The following is a 16,353-nucleotide window of genomic DNA, read 5'->3' on the forward strand; positions in this document are numbered from 1 at the left end:
TTTCACTCCTATGATATGCTAGGTCTCTTTAAAAACAACAGTTTTACACATCTAGAGACTTCATTAAGGCACATTCTTCACTCTGTACAGTGGCACAGTTGGTAGCCTTGCAGCAAGAAGGTCCTGAGTTCAATTCCAGGCCCAGAAGCTTTCTGCATGGAGCTTTAATGTTCTCCCAGTGCATGCATGGGTTCTCTCCAGGTACTCCGACTTCCTCAGCCCAAAAACATTAATTGGTCTCTCTAAGTTCTCCTCGACTTTGTCCTATTTGTCTCTGTGTTTCCCTGCGATGGACTGGCGACCTGTCCAGGGTTTACCCCGCCTCTCGCACGAAATGTCTCTCAGGAAATAGGCACCAGTATCCCTCCCACCCCCACTAGGGTGTAAAAAAATGGATGGCTTGGACATTCTTGTCTGCAAAACTCAATCAGATTGGATAGAAAGTTTCTGTAAACAGCTATTTTAAACTCTTGCAATGAATTTGGAATTAGGTTTAGGTATGAACTTTCACAGAGCCATTCTAACACATAAAATATGCTTTGGAGCGCTGTATTTTTACAATCTTTCGCAGCCCCTAACAAGTTCTCGTCCATGATATACTCATTAGGTGTCCTCTTCAGACATTACTGCCCTGGATTTTATTTAGATTCATCATAGAAAAATGGGCTGAATGCACATGCACCCCACTCTTTTCATCTGCTCGTTTGTGAACGTTGTTTGAAGGCATCATTCAGTCAGACACTACTTTGAGTTGGTCCATCACAAAAACCTTGTGCGTACAATGCGGTTTGCTAACTTTTGCATGCCACTTTAGATCTCAGTGAAAAAAGAAACGAGGCTTACAGCAGCATTCAAGGGCTAAAAATGTGCGTCTAAAGAGGAATGGGTGACTCATGTGCCATGTATTGAGTCACATGAAATCCTTCTTATAGATCTCTGTTATGCAGTCGTGTTGTGCATGCACACATTGGTCTCCCAGGCAGAGCAGCCATGTGCAGAGCTCTCACATGCACGTCAGCTAATCAACATTTCGAGCATTCCAAGCTGTATGCAGGAACACCAGGTGTTTTTGAAGCTTGTCCGCTTTCATTTGGACAAAAGTTATCAAGTTAGGTATGAAAAGGTTTGCCAAAAAACAACATGTATATGTATTTTTTTTCCCATTTTTTTTTTGTTTGTCCTCTTCTTCTTTTCTGTCTCCTCCTTAACTTTCCCTCTTTTTCCCTGCCTCTGTTTCCTTCCCTCCATCATTACAGTCAGAGTCAGTGCTGGAGCTGAGGAAATGGACGGTGTGCCTATTTTTAGAAGCAGGGAAGGAGGGCAAACCAAAAGTAAGCTATGGAGAGAGGGGGAGTAAAGAGAGAGGAGGGAGGGATGTGTGGAGGAGATAAATCTCCATTCAGCCTCTGCCTCTGCTCAGAGACAGCTGATGCTTCAGAGCAGCACTACTGGATTCAAGCACAGGAGCTGAAGTAAGGCAAAAACCGACTGATTCAGATTTCAACTGCAGCGTAAAGACAGGACTCAAGGGACACTGGCAGCTGCCGTCTGTTACCAGGTGAGTGTGACCTGCACGAGTTGTAAAGGCGATATATTCTGTTTCAGCCTTGAGCTCCGAGCGTGGAGCCATTTTTAGCCATTGTGTATCAAAGGAGGGACTTAAATTTAGCCTGGTTACACCTTGGAAGAAACTGGGAGAGGCTGGCGTTTCGTGGTTTGAGGCGTTTCTCTATTTTTGGTCACGAAGGTTAAGACAAAAATACGTTGCGAGCCTCGCTTGAGGTTGAAAGCAAAATACAGCCTGACATGATGTGTGACTTGACATGACTGAGATGGGGATTTAAAATAGTCCTCTGTTTATCCAGCAAGATCGGTTGTGTTTTGGGGATGCAGATCCAGAGTAAGCAAGGGGATGATGCCCAAAACGGGTGAAAGAGGAAGAGAGAGAGAGAGAGAGAGAGGGAGGGAGAAAGGGAGATTTGTTTGTTTGTCTTGATTGATGCAGTCAGGGGATAGCTGTTTTGAAACGCAGTCTCCGGACTGCTACGGATCATGTGAGAAAGTTTCAGATTATGAAAAGCACATTAGTCTAATGAGGGGAAAGGAGGAGAGTTAGAAATCAAACAAAAAGAGACTTCTCCAAAACATGTATGTTGATCCAGATTTATTCTGCTCATTTGCAGAGCTCCGCTTCACATATTTTACGTGAAAGGGAACTGACTATTTGTTCTTTTGTAAAAACTCGTAGATAAGATTCAATTCAAAATTCTCTATCCTTTTTATTGGTGTCCAAGTTGGTTGGTCAGACCAGGTATGAAGGAAATACCACCAGAGGTGTGGCGGTAATCTGGTGCATGCCCTGTGGTCATGTCCAAAGATTATGGCATTTTGGAAATGGTCCATTAAAGCATTATGCAGGTTACAAGGCTAGATTATAATTTTTGACCTGGTCTTGACATAGTAGGTAACTCTAATCAGGGTTATACAACGCTTGGCTGTGGCATAACATCTGACTTCTAAACTCTCAAAACTGATGTGTGTGTGTGTGCGTGTGTGTGCGTGCGTGCGTGTGTGTGTGTGTGTGTGTTTTGACCAAGGAAATTGGACAACATTAAAACTGTGCAAAGTCTAAACCTGGACTGGCTTATTTTATGTTGCAGGTTCTTCTAAAGACAGAGGTTGGGAATTATATTTAAAAAGCTGTTTTCTGTGAGTATTTTCAGTGTCACTGATACAACCTGTGATAGAGATATGTCTGAACGTAAAGACAAGTCAACCTGTGGTTTCATTAAATTACACTGACTACAATCTTTAAGACACAGATTGGGCTTCAAATTCAAAAGAATTTTCTCAAAATAAGGAAATAACAGCGAAAATAACTTTTTGCCTCGTTGCAGTCTTGTGAACCAAATAGCTGTATTGATTGTCAAACACGCTCCCTGCGTGCATCCCTATGGTTGTTTTAAATGTAAAAACATTTTCTCCTTCCTGCTTCTAGATATGCGGCCAAGGTCAAGACTGCTGAGCAAGAGGAGGATTATGCTGCCCACAATCACAGAGGGCATGGAGGAGATGGTGAAAGACCTAAACGAAGCGAACACGTTTCATTTTGCTGACAACAGCCAAGGCGTCTCGTCAGAGGACTACTTTCTCTCCATCTGTCACCTGGCCCGCCCCACCTTTCCTGCCAGAGATGTTTTCCCCCAAAATCAGGAGGCTGTGCAGCAGAGGCTCATCGCGACCGCTTTGTCTCCGCTGGAGTTTAGTCTCAACGAGGAGGAAAATGGCAGTGGTTCCCTGCAGACAGAAGAGAAAAAACTGAACGGCGAGCTTATGTGCTGTAACTCTGACCCGTTGGAGTATCTCTATGGAAATCAGAATAACCTTCTAGCCCTTCCAGGAAGGGTGAGGAAAGCGTTTGTTAAGGGAAGGTTGGCAGGTCAGCGTGGAGCCATACTGGAGGCCCCAGCTCGAAGCAGAGCAAACAGCACGCCCCACACTTTGAGCCCAGATTTGCCGTTCCAGCGCAAGAGCAGCTGCCCTGAAATCCTCTCTGACGTCAACACCTCGACTGCAAGTAGTTGCCCAGCGCGCAGCTTACCCAGGTCAGAGGTCAGGCGAGTCGGACCAGTGGACAAAGGAGAAAAAGGAACAAGATTCAATCCAGCCACCCAACAATCCTTGATCTCACAGTGGATCTCAGACTGTCGGTCAGCATGGAGAGAGGCACGTGTTCGGGCCTGCATGCTGCCCGCTATTGCCGAAGTGTAGCGAGTGCAAGGAACAGTGACTGGAACATTCCTGAAAAATAAACACAACATATTTCTCATGTCAGAGCATGAGACATTCGGGGCAGAGCTGTGTCCAAGGTCAGACAGGAACCGAGGTTAGAATGCAAAACCAATTTTGAACCATAACGTGGAAACCAACAAACCCAGTTAACAATATTTTTACACCCTTGGTGGTGTTTTCACATTCACAAGCTGCAGGATAAAACCTACGCTGACATGATGAAGCATATTCCCAGCTTTGAGTCAAACAGTGGACGTGAATAAATCATGAGTAGTTAATCATGAATTTGTTTAAATAAATGGTTGTACAATTTATTTTGCGATTTATTGATTTTTCAGCTATTCTTTGTTGAAATTGAGGCCCCCAGGTGAGCAAGATTCCCAAAGCAGCTTATGTCTCAGACAGGCTCTGATTCTGACACATGTAGAAATACATGTTTGAAAACATACAGAGGAAAAGAAATGTTGTCAGTGTTTCATACTCTTAGTGTTTGCTGTGTTGCTCTTGTAAATACATGAACATGGACCAATCTTGTTTTATATATTGTGTGTAATGACTTGTAAAGCAAAAACAAATAAACCTGTCTTTGATATGCAGTCTGTGATTTTCCTCTCTGTTACATCTTTGCATGGTCTTGTAGGTGGAAACCCCTCAATAACAAGCCTTTCGGCTGAGCCTGGTGCCAAGCAGTAGAGTTTCTATGGCAACTGACGTGGGATCCTGTACTGGTAAACATCAGTGTGGAGGAAGACAGGCTGAACACAAATGACACAAGTGAACCCACACATGCAAGACGCAGGCTGTTGCTCTGCTGCTCCTGCATGGCAAGAGAAGACAAACATGTAAAACGAGGGCAACCATAATGAACCCACTCATTGTGGTTGCTCTTGTCAACTAGTCATAGTTAGGCTACACATAACTAGAAAGATTTGTATTTCCTGCTGAATGCATTGTGAATGCTGTAAGCATATTTTTAGTGAAACTGCAGAAGCATTTCAAGTCAACTGCAGAAGACTTGGAGAAATGTAATAAACAGGCAGAAGCAGCCGAAAGCAAAAGCCTGCAAAATAGAAAAAACTGTAGAAGAGGACTGAAAACATTCAGTCATGCAAAAAAATCTCACCCAAATACTTTGTGCTGAACACTTACAAAGCTAAGATGTAAAGTCATAACAGTTGATAAGCTAAAAAGCTAAAGCTTGCTAAAATATTAATGAGAGCTCTAGGTTAGGACTAGTACCTTCACCTACAGTAACATCCTCTACGCAGAGTGAAAAAAAAAAACCCTCTAAAGGCTACAATTAGCTCAAGCTAAAACTAGCTAAAATAATAATGATAGCATCTAAGCTAGCACTATGTTGACCTACTCCTGTGTGAAACAGTGAAACAGTGTGAAAAAACCCAGAAATCTATAAGTCAGAAACATTAAAAAAGTAAAACAGTCTGCAATATCCTTTCAAAGCAAAACTTTCTCCTTATCATATGTTGAAGAATTTAAAGAGTAAGAAAATGATTTTAGCTAATCCGTGCAGAGCGGCTGACATGGTAGGTCGCTACCATATTTCATAATAAATTCTTCCATCTAGTGTGATAATAATGAAGATGCAATAAGTGTGATAAGATGTTAGCTAAAAATCTAGTGTAAAATGAAATGCTGTCAATAGCATGCTATCACTAGCACAGCACATTAATACTGTTGGCATTATTAATGTGAATGCCTGCAGCATTCACATTAATAACATTATGAGACAGGTCTGACAATGACTGTAGAGTGACCTGCAATATCTGAATCTATGATAGGTTTCACATTTTATCAGCAAGCAAAAAGTAATTTTATTTTGAGCCACAAGAGGGTGGAAATGTACTATTTGTTGATGATGGATAAAACGGAAAATACCTGCATATAGTATGCTACATAAGTATTTTCTGTTTTATCGACCATCAAGGTGCCTGAAGAAGTGAGGACAGCAGAAAATGTTAATGTTTCACAATTCACGACATATCAACATATTTCAACTGCGTTTACATTATGTGTACTTTATCGTGCAGTACCCTCCGTAATGGACTGGCAACCTGCCCAGTGCACATGTCATTTCTTGCTGAATAAATGCTGGAAATAGCCACCACCTCCTGCCGTCACCCTGCAAGGAAAGGCAGGTGTAGATAATATATGGATGTATAGTAACTTATTACTAAGTTGTTATATGTGATTTATATTATTTATGTGATTTATTCACTACATTACCTCCATTTTATCCCAAAAATCAAATGAATGTTACTTTACCAATTTGGTCACTCAGTCAAACAGTTGAATTCAAATGTTGCAAAACCAAAGAGTGATGAAGCTATTATTCTGCCCTAGGAAAAAAATACCAGATGGTGTGATTAGACTTATCTTAAGTTAGCTGGAAAATAAAACACCCTGATTAAAAACTTTAATTATGTTGAAAAAATGGTACTGCAAGCCAGTCCACTGCTGCCGTCCTGGCTTTTCAAATTCCCAATTACAACATTGAACCATATTCAGCTGACATAATCATAGAAACAGAATTTTCATAAGATTAGTGGTCATTGTCAACGGGAGTAATCTCATTCAGACAATAGGGAGGAAAATAATAAATAATACACTGACGTTTCTCAACCAATACTGCTCTTGATGTCACTTGACATGTTGTGAAATCTCATTTATCACACAGAGTGCCTTGCCAGCACCTTGGCTATGGGTTTGTCTGGTTGAAGCTGTGAGCCACATGTCTGTGAAAGTGACGGTGTGAAGAAAGCTGGTGCCTGGAAGGAGACTCAGTTGATACAATTGGGCTAATGTGAATCAAGAAGCAGGTCGGAACATGATAAGCAAGGAACAATGACCTGATCTAAATAATAAGGGCAGAACTTGAAAAGACAAAAAGTATGTAACATCCTGGGGAAAAATAAAACTCTGTGACAAAAATCAATAACACAAAACTTTAAAAAAAAACAACATTCCAGCCTCAGATGGTGACATTAATAAAAGGTTAGCTTTTTTATCTTTGGAACAGAAATGCTAAATAGAAGGACATTTGGCTTTTTCACTTGTTTTCACCACCTTGTTAATAATATTTATTTTGATTCTGTCTTTTCAGTGCACGTACATATAGTATCAACACTAAGTCTTGAAATGAATCATTTTTCTTTCCATCGCTTTCGGGTTATGTTAAGATATCGTAGATAATGTTAGAATTCTTATAGATTAACATTTTTACAGTTGTCTGTCTTTTAATTTTTTTTTTTTACTTACATGGTCTTCTTATTTTAAATTACAGTCGAAATGCATAAATATTCATTTTCTTTGACACATATCTGATTTTTTTTTTTTTTTAGAAGGGTTTGGTTTCTATACATTCATTCTACGAAATTCGTCATTTTCAGAGAACATGTATGAGCACAGAGGTGTGAAGAGTTGTTGGAAATGTGTATGTTCTAGTGAAGCACTTTTCTGTCGAACAGGAAAGAGATTACGGGGTCCTGTGCAGTGTTGCTTTTCACACTTACTTCAGCGTACCTGACAAGGAAGTTTTTTTCTTCACAACCGCAAAGCCGATCAAACCTGAATTGCATGTGAAGGATGCTTTTGAGATTAACTTCAGTCTCCTCTGCTATAAGTGTTTTTGAAGGGGATTTTTAGGTGAAAATCACATTTTGCAATGACTGGAACTTAAGTTCCTGCCTTGATTCTAACTGATGCAGAAATGTTTACTTATAAGAATGTCAGAAACACAATTTCCCTTAAAGAAAAAAAAAACAACAACTTTTTTTCTGTGTCAGGGACACCAGTACATCAAACATAAATGAAAACAAATAAGCATAAGACACAACATTTTGACCACAACAGGACGAGCACAAAGTGTGGCTTAGAAAGTCAAAGATGTAAAACGGATGAATAGGCAAAGACGACACAGGAAGCTTTAAATCATTTTGCGGTAGCTCTGAGCCACCGTCAAGAGCCACACGAAGGAGCATTTCTTCAAATATCGAGTGAAACTGTTTTTTTAGCCTTTTGAACTTCTGTCTTTACACAGTAGCTTAGAGTAACAAGTTATTGTTGTGTAAGTTAGAACAAAATGTGCTACTATTTATAAAGATCTAAAATCTTAAAACTCTGAGTCACTAAAAAATGAACTAAAATAAGTACAGTAAATCTTTCAAGAGAAATTGAATTTGTATTGCAGTTGCTTAATTTAAGTCAAAAAATGTAAAGGCTAAGAAATAAAATCATCACCAAGGTGATGTTTTATCACCTTGGTGATGATTTTTATAAAATAAATGTAAGCAAAGAGTTGTTAAAACATAAATTGCATGTTTAAGTTGGTTACTTTTATTTAGTAACCAGTTATTTACTATGTTCCTGGTGAATACGATGACAAAGAGGAGCGTTTCACTTACGACAGTAAACCCTCGTATTCACAGGGGTTAGAGACCACAGCTGTGAAATCCTTCATACCTGAAGCACCCTCTAAAAAAATCCATGTGTTTTCTGGTCTGGGAGTGGGAACATTACATTTTTACTGCCAAAAACAATCTTCTAAAATTCAATATGATTAATTTTGTAATTGACAGGGCCCCAATTTTTTTTTTTTTTTTTTAATTTCCATGAACAAAAAATAAATAAATAAATTGTGGAGGGCCCCCTGTTGGTCAGGGCCCCTAGAATTGTCATCACTTTCCCCCCCTATACGGCGCCCCTGCTCGGGGGTAAAGCTTATCAGCGGCAAGAAAAATTGTTGCCGCTTCCGGATTGCTTTCTTTGCAAATTTCTGCCAATAGTAATAGAAAGTAGCATTGTGGCTATAGGTATTTCAACTCGATCTGGTTTGAGACAAAGGAGAAATTTGCGAAAGAGCAACCCACTCTGACTGTTACGAACGGTTGAACATGTATGACAGCCTATTTCTCTTTCATATCAGTTCCCTGAGTTACAGGCAAGCTATGATTAATTGAACAAGTTAGTTTAGGTCTTTGGACAATACCAAACATGATCATTACATTTTTTTTGCACAAAATCATTCTGAGCATTTAATTACAGACAAAAAAAAAAAAAAGCAGCAGGGTACTTTTTAGTGGACTTTTTGTAGAAGTCCTACAGACCAGAATGTGCAGAAAGTGAATTTTGCCTAATAGGTCCCCCTTAAATCATGTAGAAAACCTATCAGTTTACATCTAAAATGCAGCACTGTCCATATTCCAACTTAGTTGTACTTCAGTTGTCTAGTTTCTGTTTATTTTTCAGGCTTTTCCCTCAAAAAGGTTGTTTATAGAAAAATGAGAAGTGTAACTGAACTGGACGGCTAGCGAAGTGTCTGCAGAGGAAGAGACACTGCCGACGTATTTTTTTCCTCTCGGCTCATTGCTACATGGGGCTTCTGGTGGAAATGTGGTCTGACTCACAAGGACACAAACCAATAAAGACACGTGTGGTGGGCAATCCCCGGCACATCCACTAGATTCAGCTTGTTACCAAAAGGGAAAAGGAAAGTGGAAAAGGAAAGTTTACATTCACCACTCAGGCCATTTCACTCTAAATGGAAGATGTAACGTCCTCCACACATCACGTCTAAATATTTAATAAGTGTTTTTTTTTTTTTTGGGGGGGGGGGGGGGGTTACTGGTTTGTAAAGTCAAAACCCACAAATGCAAAAGCTAAAGTATTACCAGAAGATTAAAAAAATAAAAAAAGAAAAGAAAAAGAAACATTTAAACTTTCCGGGTGCTGTCAGTTAGTTACAACAAAAATGTAATTAGGAGTGGCAAAAAAATAGAAATTTCCATTAATTAATATAAGGGCATCATCAGAAAGTATTAAAATTACTCAGTCAGCACCAGCATTTTTTTTAAACTGGGGATGGTTTCAGATCACACTTTCTGACCACAGGATCATCAGAGTTGTAGAGACTGAGCTCTGTGCTGCAATACACAAAAGTCCCTTTCACTTCTTTTAAATGTCAGGCAAGACCATTGTTGCAGAAATGCCAGATTTAAATATTTGTTTTGCTCAAATTTACACCTAACATTATAATGTATAACCCTCTAAATATACAAATGAGTGTTTTTAAGGTTTAGTTTTTGTACATAAATAGTACATTTTTTTAAAGTATGATGCTGCAATCATACTTAATTGCCATTTCAATGTGGCATGCGAGACATTTTTAAGTTATTTACAGATGAAACCTTTAGTCACATGTATGGTTTAGAGTTGACCACGTTTTGGGACATTTCGGGTCTGCGAAAAAGAACGCAGAATTTTCAACATTTCAAAAATTCACAGTCAGGCAACTTTCACCAAAACCAACTGAATTTAGATGATGTTAAAAAAATAAAAAATAGAGACCATGTCTGTGTGAATGTGGTGCAATTGCAAACCTACCAAGACATGGCTAGATCTGAGAGATCAGCCAAGAAGAAAGTTTATAAATAGCAGATGGTAACTCTGGAGGAGCTGCTGAGATTCCCTCTGTAACATGTTGGTGGCAGCCTCGTGTCGTGGGTTGCTTTTATTGAGCAGGAACAGTTGTAGTTGGTCGGGGTTGACATGAGAAAGGATGGAACCAAATGCAGGGAAAAAACGGCAAAAACAATCATTTGGAGTTTAGAAAAGACTCAAAATCTACTGAGGAATGTTCACCAAAAGACTTTCTGGTGTGCAAAGTGTAGGACTTAGTATCTGACATGAATATGGCTCAGAAGCCATATTGGATTCTGAGGTTGGGGTTGGTAGGAAATCTGTGACTGTCCAAGTAGTAGTTTTGACTTTGTTGGGGTTTCCTACTGGAAGCTTAGAAATTCTAGTTTCAGAGAACAAACCAAGAATAGTTTTCATAATTATGACGGGTTTTTTGCCTGAACTCCACCCTCAGATCATAACAAATTGATACTTGACTATTGTGCAATAATTTAAGCCTCTCTTATCCACTCTTATCTAAAGGAAGAGTTGCATTTCTTTGGTAGCACAGTTAAAGATAGCAGCCAGAAATTTCATCAAAGACCCACTTTAACTTTTGCCATGTAAAGAGCAAGATGCCATGATCAAATGCATTTCTATTGACTTTTTAAATCATGAAACATTATTGAATCACACATCCAAATCTACTCTCTGAGTTGTTTTGTGCATATCCTTATTGTTTTTTGTTGTTTTTTAATCAAAGTCATCCTTATAATGTATTTATTTACATTTTGTCCAAGTGACATTGATTATCTTAATTCACGTGCCATGTGTGATGTCATTAGCCAGAATGCACCCAAAATAAAATTAGAAGGGTTTATACAAATATTTTGTTTGTTTGTAAAATCCTACAGCAAAATTTGATCATTATCCAGCTATGTTTTTAATGAAAAAATAAAATAATTAAAATACATAACACCGCATACCATACCATACCAACTTTATTTATAAAGCACTTTAAAACAACCACAGCTGATACAAAGTGCTGTACATCAAAACACAACATAACAATAAAAAAACAAAAAATAAGAACTTACAGTTTAAAAACAAAAACATACAATTTAAAACTAGATCCCGCTAGAGTTGAAAGCCAAGTAAAATAGATGGGCTTTAAGACGAGCTTTAAAAGTATATGTAACACTGAGTGAACTCATTCTGGTGAAACATAAAGGTCCAGCACCTACTGTAACCAGGCCGACTTTGTCAACTCAGAACACCATGTATTTGTTAATTGCTTGGAATTAAAGGAGTCCTATTCATTTCCGTTTTGCCTTTTTCTTAATTTTAACGTTTAGGAACTTTTTTTTTTTTTTTTTTTTTTTTAAGGTTTTATTGTCTCCTGTGACCTTTATTTGATAGTGAATTGACAGGAAAGTGGGTAATGAAAGAAGGGGGAAGACATGCAGCAAAGGTCACCAGGCTGGGAACCAAACCTGCAGCAGCCACGTCAAAGACTAAGGCCTCCACAAGCTGGTTGTGTTTAACTCCTGTGCCACCACAGGACCCCACTTTTAGCAACTTTTAATAAAAAAATAACCTGCTTTGGTCTATTCACCTCTTTTGTTGTTACACTGAAACTTTGTGGTTTCTAAACCCGGTGCTACATGACAGTACAGTTAGAAATAGAGAAGGAAACAGAGGCTGGGATCCTATCTGACTTTTGAGACTTAGAAAAAGTGAAAGAGGACCTAAAAGTGAAACACAAGCATAAAGTCATGTTCTAAAATCAACCATTTTTCTGATAATACACGTGGGGTGAAAATAAATCAGAGATCTGTGTCTGAGAAGAGGGAAAGTATCAAACAACTGTGGAGGAAATTGAAGTAATACTCTATCAGATAAGAGACCACATTCACACATATAAAAGTAAATGTCAAGATAAAATCCCACACATTTGCAGTGGAAAGAAATAAAAAAGACTGCTTTGGTTTTTCTTTCTTTTTTTTTTGTTTTTCCGGGGCCACAGGCATTTCATTCAGTGTTGCATTTGCTAGAGGTGTTAACCACTGCTGCTTGCTGTATAGACATGAAAAAAACATTTGCAAAGATCGCAGCCCACACTTTAGTCTGTCAATTATCCACACATGTCTGAACTGCAGTTTTTTTTTTATAAGGTATGAAGTCATTGTCTCACCTTTTAAAAATGATAAATATGACTTTATTTTCCAGTCTGTACTGCAAGAAATATAAAGACTTGAAAATATATCTTCTTTGATTGATTAATGAAATTCTGAGTTAAAAATAAACAACAACAAAAAAAACTCATCAAGAAGAGATAAATGTTAATTTCTAGTTATAGGCTTTCTAATTTAATTTAATTCAATCCTTGTGTCTGTACATTATACATGATTAAATTTAATATCTAATATATTTGCTATTTAGCTGTTAATTCAGTCTTTACAAACTTGTGTTTTTCTCAGTGATGTAACAATACATTTGGTTAATTTAGTTTTTATTTGCCCAATACTGTCCAATTTCAAACGCAAAATTGAACTCAGGGGGCAGGAGGATGAGCAGGAAGTTCTTTTGTTTTTTTTTTTTCCTGTGGGTTTTAGGGTTTCAGTTTCCAGTCTGAAAAAATTCCCTTTTGTCACAGGAGAGATGAGGTAAGCATCTCCAGATGGTATTAAAGAGGGCTTCCACTGCCTCTATCCATCACAGCACTTGACTCAACAAACCTGCTGCTTTCTCATTTTGACCACCGGCTCTATCTCAACTAAAGAAACCAAAGATGTCTGGCATCATGAAGGTGTTTCTTCTCCTGGCCGTTGCAGTCTGCATCTCTAAAGCCCAGCGTAAGTTTCTACTAAAGACTAGCATTTTGAAATTCAAAAACTGTAAGGATGCTTTTTTTCAGCATGTGTTGAGATTTGTCAGATTGGGGTAATAACTTCATTTTTGTCTGTTTTTTTAGTGAACGAACCAGGACAGAGCTGTCTTTGTCAGCGTGTCAGAAACGGCGTCTTCTCAAAGAGTGACATAAGGGACATCCAGATTTACCCTGCAACTATCTTCTGTGACAAAGTAGAGATTGTGTAAGTCACATCTTTCAAGTTAAAATTGTGGATATCTTTGCAAAAAAAAGAAAAAAACATATATATATATATATATATATATATATATATATATATATATATATATATATATATATATATATATATATATATATATATATATATATAAAGAGAAAAAATGTCGCTTAAGCAATTCTTTAACGTAGATCGCTATTTTTGATTCACAATCTATGCACATATGTTAATTAGATGTTGAATTTTGTTCACCTGTTCAACTTTATGCTAATCTCTCTATTTCTATTCCCACAGTGTGACCAGTGCAAACGGCCGCTACTGTCTGAACCCTGAACTTCAAATTGTGAAAAAGATGCTTACCAGAGTCTTGTGAGTATTACATAAATCTGTGTGCCTTTTTCCACACACCCACCATTCTCTTACTTCAGTTTCAGAGTGAATCGCACCCCGTGCTAAACAAAATCATTTTTGCTTTGTTGTCATCTCTAGGAGGAGAAAGGCCACCTCCACTTCCAAGCCCACCAATCTCAGTAGCAGCTCAGTCAGCAGCAGCAGCACCACAGCTCAGATCTGATTCTCCACGTTGAGCAAGAACCTCCCCTCACCTCCAGCAACAAATGCACCTTCATCAAAGACTGCTGAAGCCTAAGCATATTAAACTATATAGATTTGTTTTTTTTTATTTATGCAAATATGTGTATGCACATGCTGAATGTCATGTTTTTATTATGTGTCATTGTTCTGAAGTAGGACATTTCTATGATAATTATTTTGTATTTTTTTATTATTGTCTTTCATGGCTATTTTTTCTAATAAAAAAAGAGAAAAGAAATCAAATAAGTTACCGATTCTTGAATTTGTCCGAAATTTGAAACGGTTGGGTCCTGCAACAACAGCTCCCCCATGTGGTTTAAGGCTGCAAATACAAGATAGTTGAACTGTATTACGTCACTTCCCATGTCAGGTGCTTTCATGCTCGGAATATCTTTCAGTGAGTGTTAGGAGTTGCTTTCCAGGGTAACCTCTATGAACCGCTGACACCAGAGCTGCATTTAGGGGGTCAACGACCAACCAATGCAACATGTTCCTGCTCATCTCCCTGCTAGGGGTGGCACTGCTTCATTCACTCCCATTGGCTGCTGACCTTCACACCCACACACTAACATATCGTTTCTCTTAACGCTGGCATCACATGAGCATTACATTCCATACTAATTGCAACATGAAACTCACTGTCACTTAGTTTGAAACTAAGTTTTAACCTTCAAATGTCAATTGAGGGTTACAAATAAACAAGCTCAATGTTTGTTATTAGCCATGGATTCACAACTCTTATCGACACAAATCTGAAAAGTGTGGAATAAATGTATATTTACATCTGCTGAGTCTTTGCAGTGTAAGATTATTAGTCATGACCAACTGATTCCTGCAGCTCCTCCAGAGTCACCTTGAGGCTCTCGGCTGCTTCTTTCGTAATGTTCGGTTTGCCTTAGAAATTTGCCTCTAAACTTGGAGTTCAGCTGGGAATTATATCCCAGCAAAACTGAAAGTGTTCTGGTTGAAGGTTTTCGACTACTGGGATTTGCTAATTGTTTATTGCTAATAATTTGCATTTCACATTTAATACCACAAACTGAATGAAGATGTTTATAGTTTAACATTCGAGAGCAATCTGTGTGCTATGGTTTAATCTGGTTTAAACTTTAGCGAATTGATACAAAACTCTAGGCTGATCAATATATTACAAATTCTCAATCAGAATTTCAATTTCATAGGGTAAGTTTTGCTAATTTTCTGACTGAGATCTCTGAAAATCCTATTACACTACTGAACGTTCTCAAGCCTATCAGATTAGTTGAACAGCTATGTCTTGGGTGAAACGTTGCACACACACAATGAGATGTTTAAAATTTGGCATAATGGTTTCATAAGCTGTCTGCTGTGTCCCTTGGCCTTCATGGTGCTGCTGTTCTTTGATATCCTCACAAATCTCTGAGACTTTCACAGTGTGGCTGCATTAACGCTGAGATTAAAGCAATTCACAATAAAAATCAGATTACTTCTGAAGGCAATTTTGGATTTTATTTATGGAGTATTGAAATGGGCTCCACCCACTACAATCTTTTCAGAATTTTCCAGCAAAAAAAAAAAAGGAAAACAATAGCTTTCTTTTCCTTCCAGATCAATGTGTTTTGTTATTGTGTCTCAATAGATCCAAATAAAATATATATCTAATATGACAAATAATGAAAAGATTCAAGAGCAAGAAGTACTTATTAAACTCACCAACTCTACTTTGTTCACTCCTTACTTGTGTGAGAGCTAAACTCTGATAGCAGGATGCCCTAGTTATTTATCTCGGGTTAATGACACTTGTCCTCCAGTTGCAGACTGCATAAAACAATAAGACCTGTAAACCAAAGCAGCGTCGTTTCACTGTCCTCTGCCCCTCATCCCGAGCCGATTCTCCCCTGCGGGGCTCCAAGTTTCAGACGGTAATTTCTGCCACCGAAAACGATACAGAGAGAGAGAGAGAGAGAGAGAAAAAAGGTAGGCTCCATCCACTGCTGTCGCGTGTTCAGTCTCTGTTTGCTGTTCGACCAAAAGTCATGGACGAACTAACCGGTGAACAAACATGCAGCGTTCATTCCTGCCATCTGCTGCTGCTGCGGGATCGTCGGGACATAGGCACAGACATCAGCGCCTTTGAGCTATTTTAACTAAACTGACAGAAGGGTGAGTGTTATAACATCCATCGTACACATGCAAACCTATAAAAAGTACAGGACCTAGCACATAAACACATACAAATGAGGATTAAATCTGCTGATAAGATTTTGAATGCAAAGGTTAAAAGGGATCGTTGTCATTTTGAACTCCGGCTTTTGCAGAATAACAAGCTATTACCGTAGCGCGTTTACGGTGTCCTCCAATAAAAAATAAAATAAAAAAAAAATAAAAATAAACACGTTTTTTTTTTTTTTTTTTTTTTTTTTTTTTTTTTAGAATTTGTGTTTTTGCAGCTTCTTTTTTTTTAAAGTAAAATGAATAGTTTGCT

General features: G+C 38.2%; 3 protein-coding genes across 4 annotated transcripts in view; all 3 read left to right on the forward strand.

Annotated features, from left to right (window-relative positions):
• The first annotated feature begins 1,287 nt into the window (after positions 1-1,287).
• On the forward strand, positions 1,288-4,388 carry LOC106964886 (uncharacterized). 2 transcript variants are annotated; one of them, XM_015060652.1, is made up of 2 exons: positions 1,288-1,558; positions 2,999-4,388. In XM_015060652.1, exon 2 carries the CDS (start codon positions 3,001-3,003, stop codon positions 3,769-3,771), a length of 771 nt encoding a protein of 256 aa, XP_014916138.1. In that variant the 5' UTR covers positions 1,288-1,558; positions 2,999-3,000; the 3' UTR covers positions 3,772-4,388. The 2 variants fall into 2 exon arrangements, with proteins under 2 accessions (XP_014916138.1, XP_014916139.1); XM_015060653.1 differs by lacking the exon at positions 1,288-1,558 and adding an exon at positions 1,580-2,709.
• Positions 4,389-12,890: 8,502 nt separating this feature from the next.
• Positions 12,891-13,923, forward strand: LOC106964882 (C-X-C motif chemokine 10-like). Its single transcript, XM_015060645.1, has 4 exons — positions 12,891-13,061; positions 13,181-13,301; positions 13,590-13,664; positions 13,785-13,923. The coding sequence occupies exons 1-4, from the start codon at positions 12,998-13,000 to the stop codon at positions 13,867-13,869; spliced, it is 345 nt and encodes a 114-aa protein (XP_014916131.1). The 5' UTR covers positions 12,891-12,997; the 3' UTR covers positions 13,870-13,923.
• A 1,999-nt stretch (positions 13,924-15,922) lies between these two features.
• The window catches only part of LOC106964885 (putative monooxygenase p33MONOX), a 12,541-nt gene continuing 12,110 nt past the window's right edge, over positions 15,923-16,353 (forward strand). Inside the window, exon 1 of the mRNA XM_015060650.1 lies at positions 15,923-16,031. The gene's annotated coding sequence lies outside the window, so the exon portion shown is untranslated. The remainder of the gene's footprint in view (positions 16,032-16,353) is intronic.

The sequence above is a fragment of the Poecilia latipinna genome, unplaced genomic scaffold (genome assembly GCF_001443285.1).
Source record: "Poecilia latipinna isolate Pla-1442-1.1 unplaced genomic scaffold, P_latipinna-1.0 Scaffold1733, whole genome shotgun sequence".
Classification (NCBI taxonomy): Eukaryota; Metazoa; Chordata; class Actinopteri; order Cyprinodontiformes; family Poeciliidae; genus Poecilia; species Poecilia latipinna.

Coding starts and splice junctions, on each gene's coding strand:
- LOC106964886 (XM_015060652.1), top strand. CDS start 3,001: ATGCGGCCAAGGTCAAGACTGCTGAGCAAGAGGAGGATTATGCTGCCC.
- LOC106964882 (XM_015060645.1), top strand. CDS start 12,998: ATGTCTGGCATCATGAAGGTGTTTCTTCTCCTGGCCGTTGCAGTCTGC. Junction 13,302..13,589: donor TGTGACAAAGTAGAGATTGT/GTAAGTCACATC, acceptor CTATTCCCACAG/TGTGACCAGTGCAAACGGCC. Junction 13,665..13,784: donor AAGATGCTTACCAGAGTCTT/GTGAGTATTACA, acceptor TGTCATCTCTAG/GAGGAGAAAGGCCACCTCCA.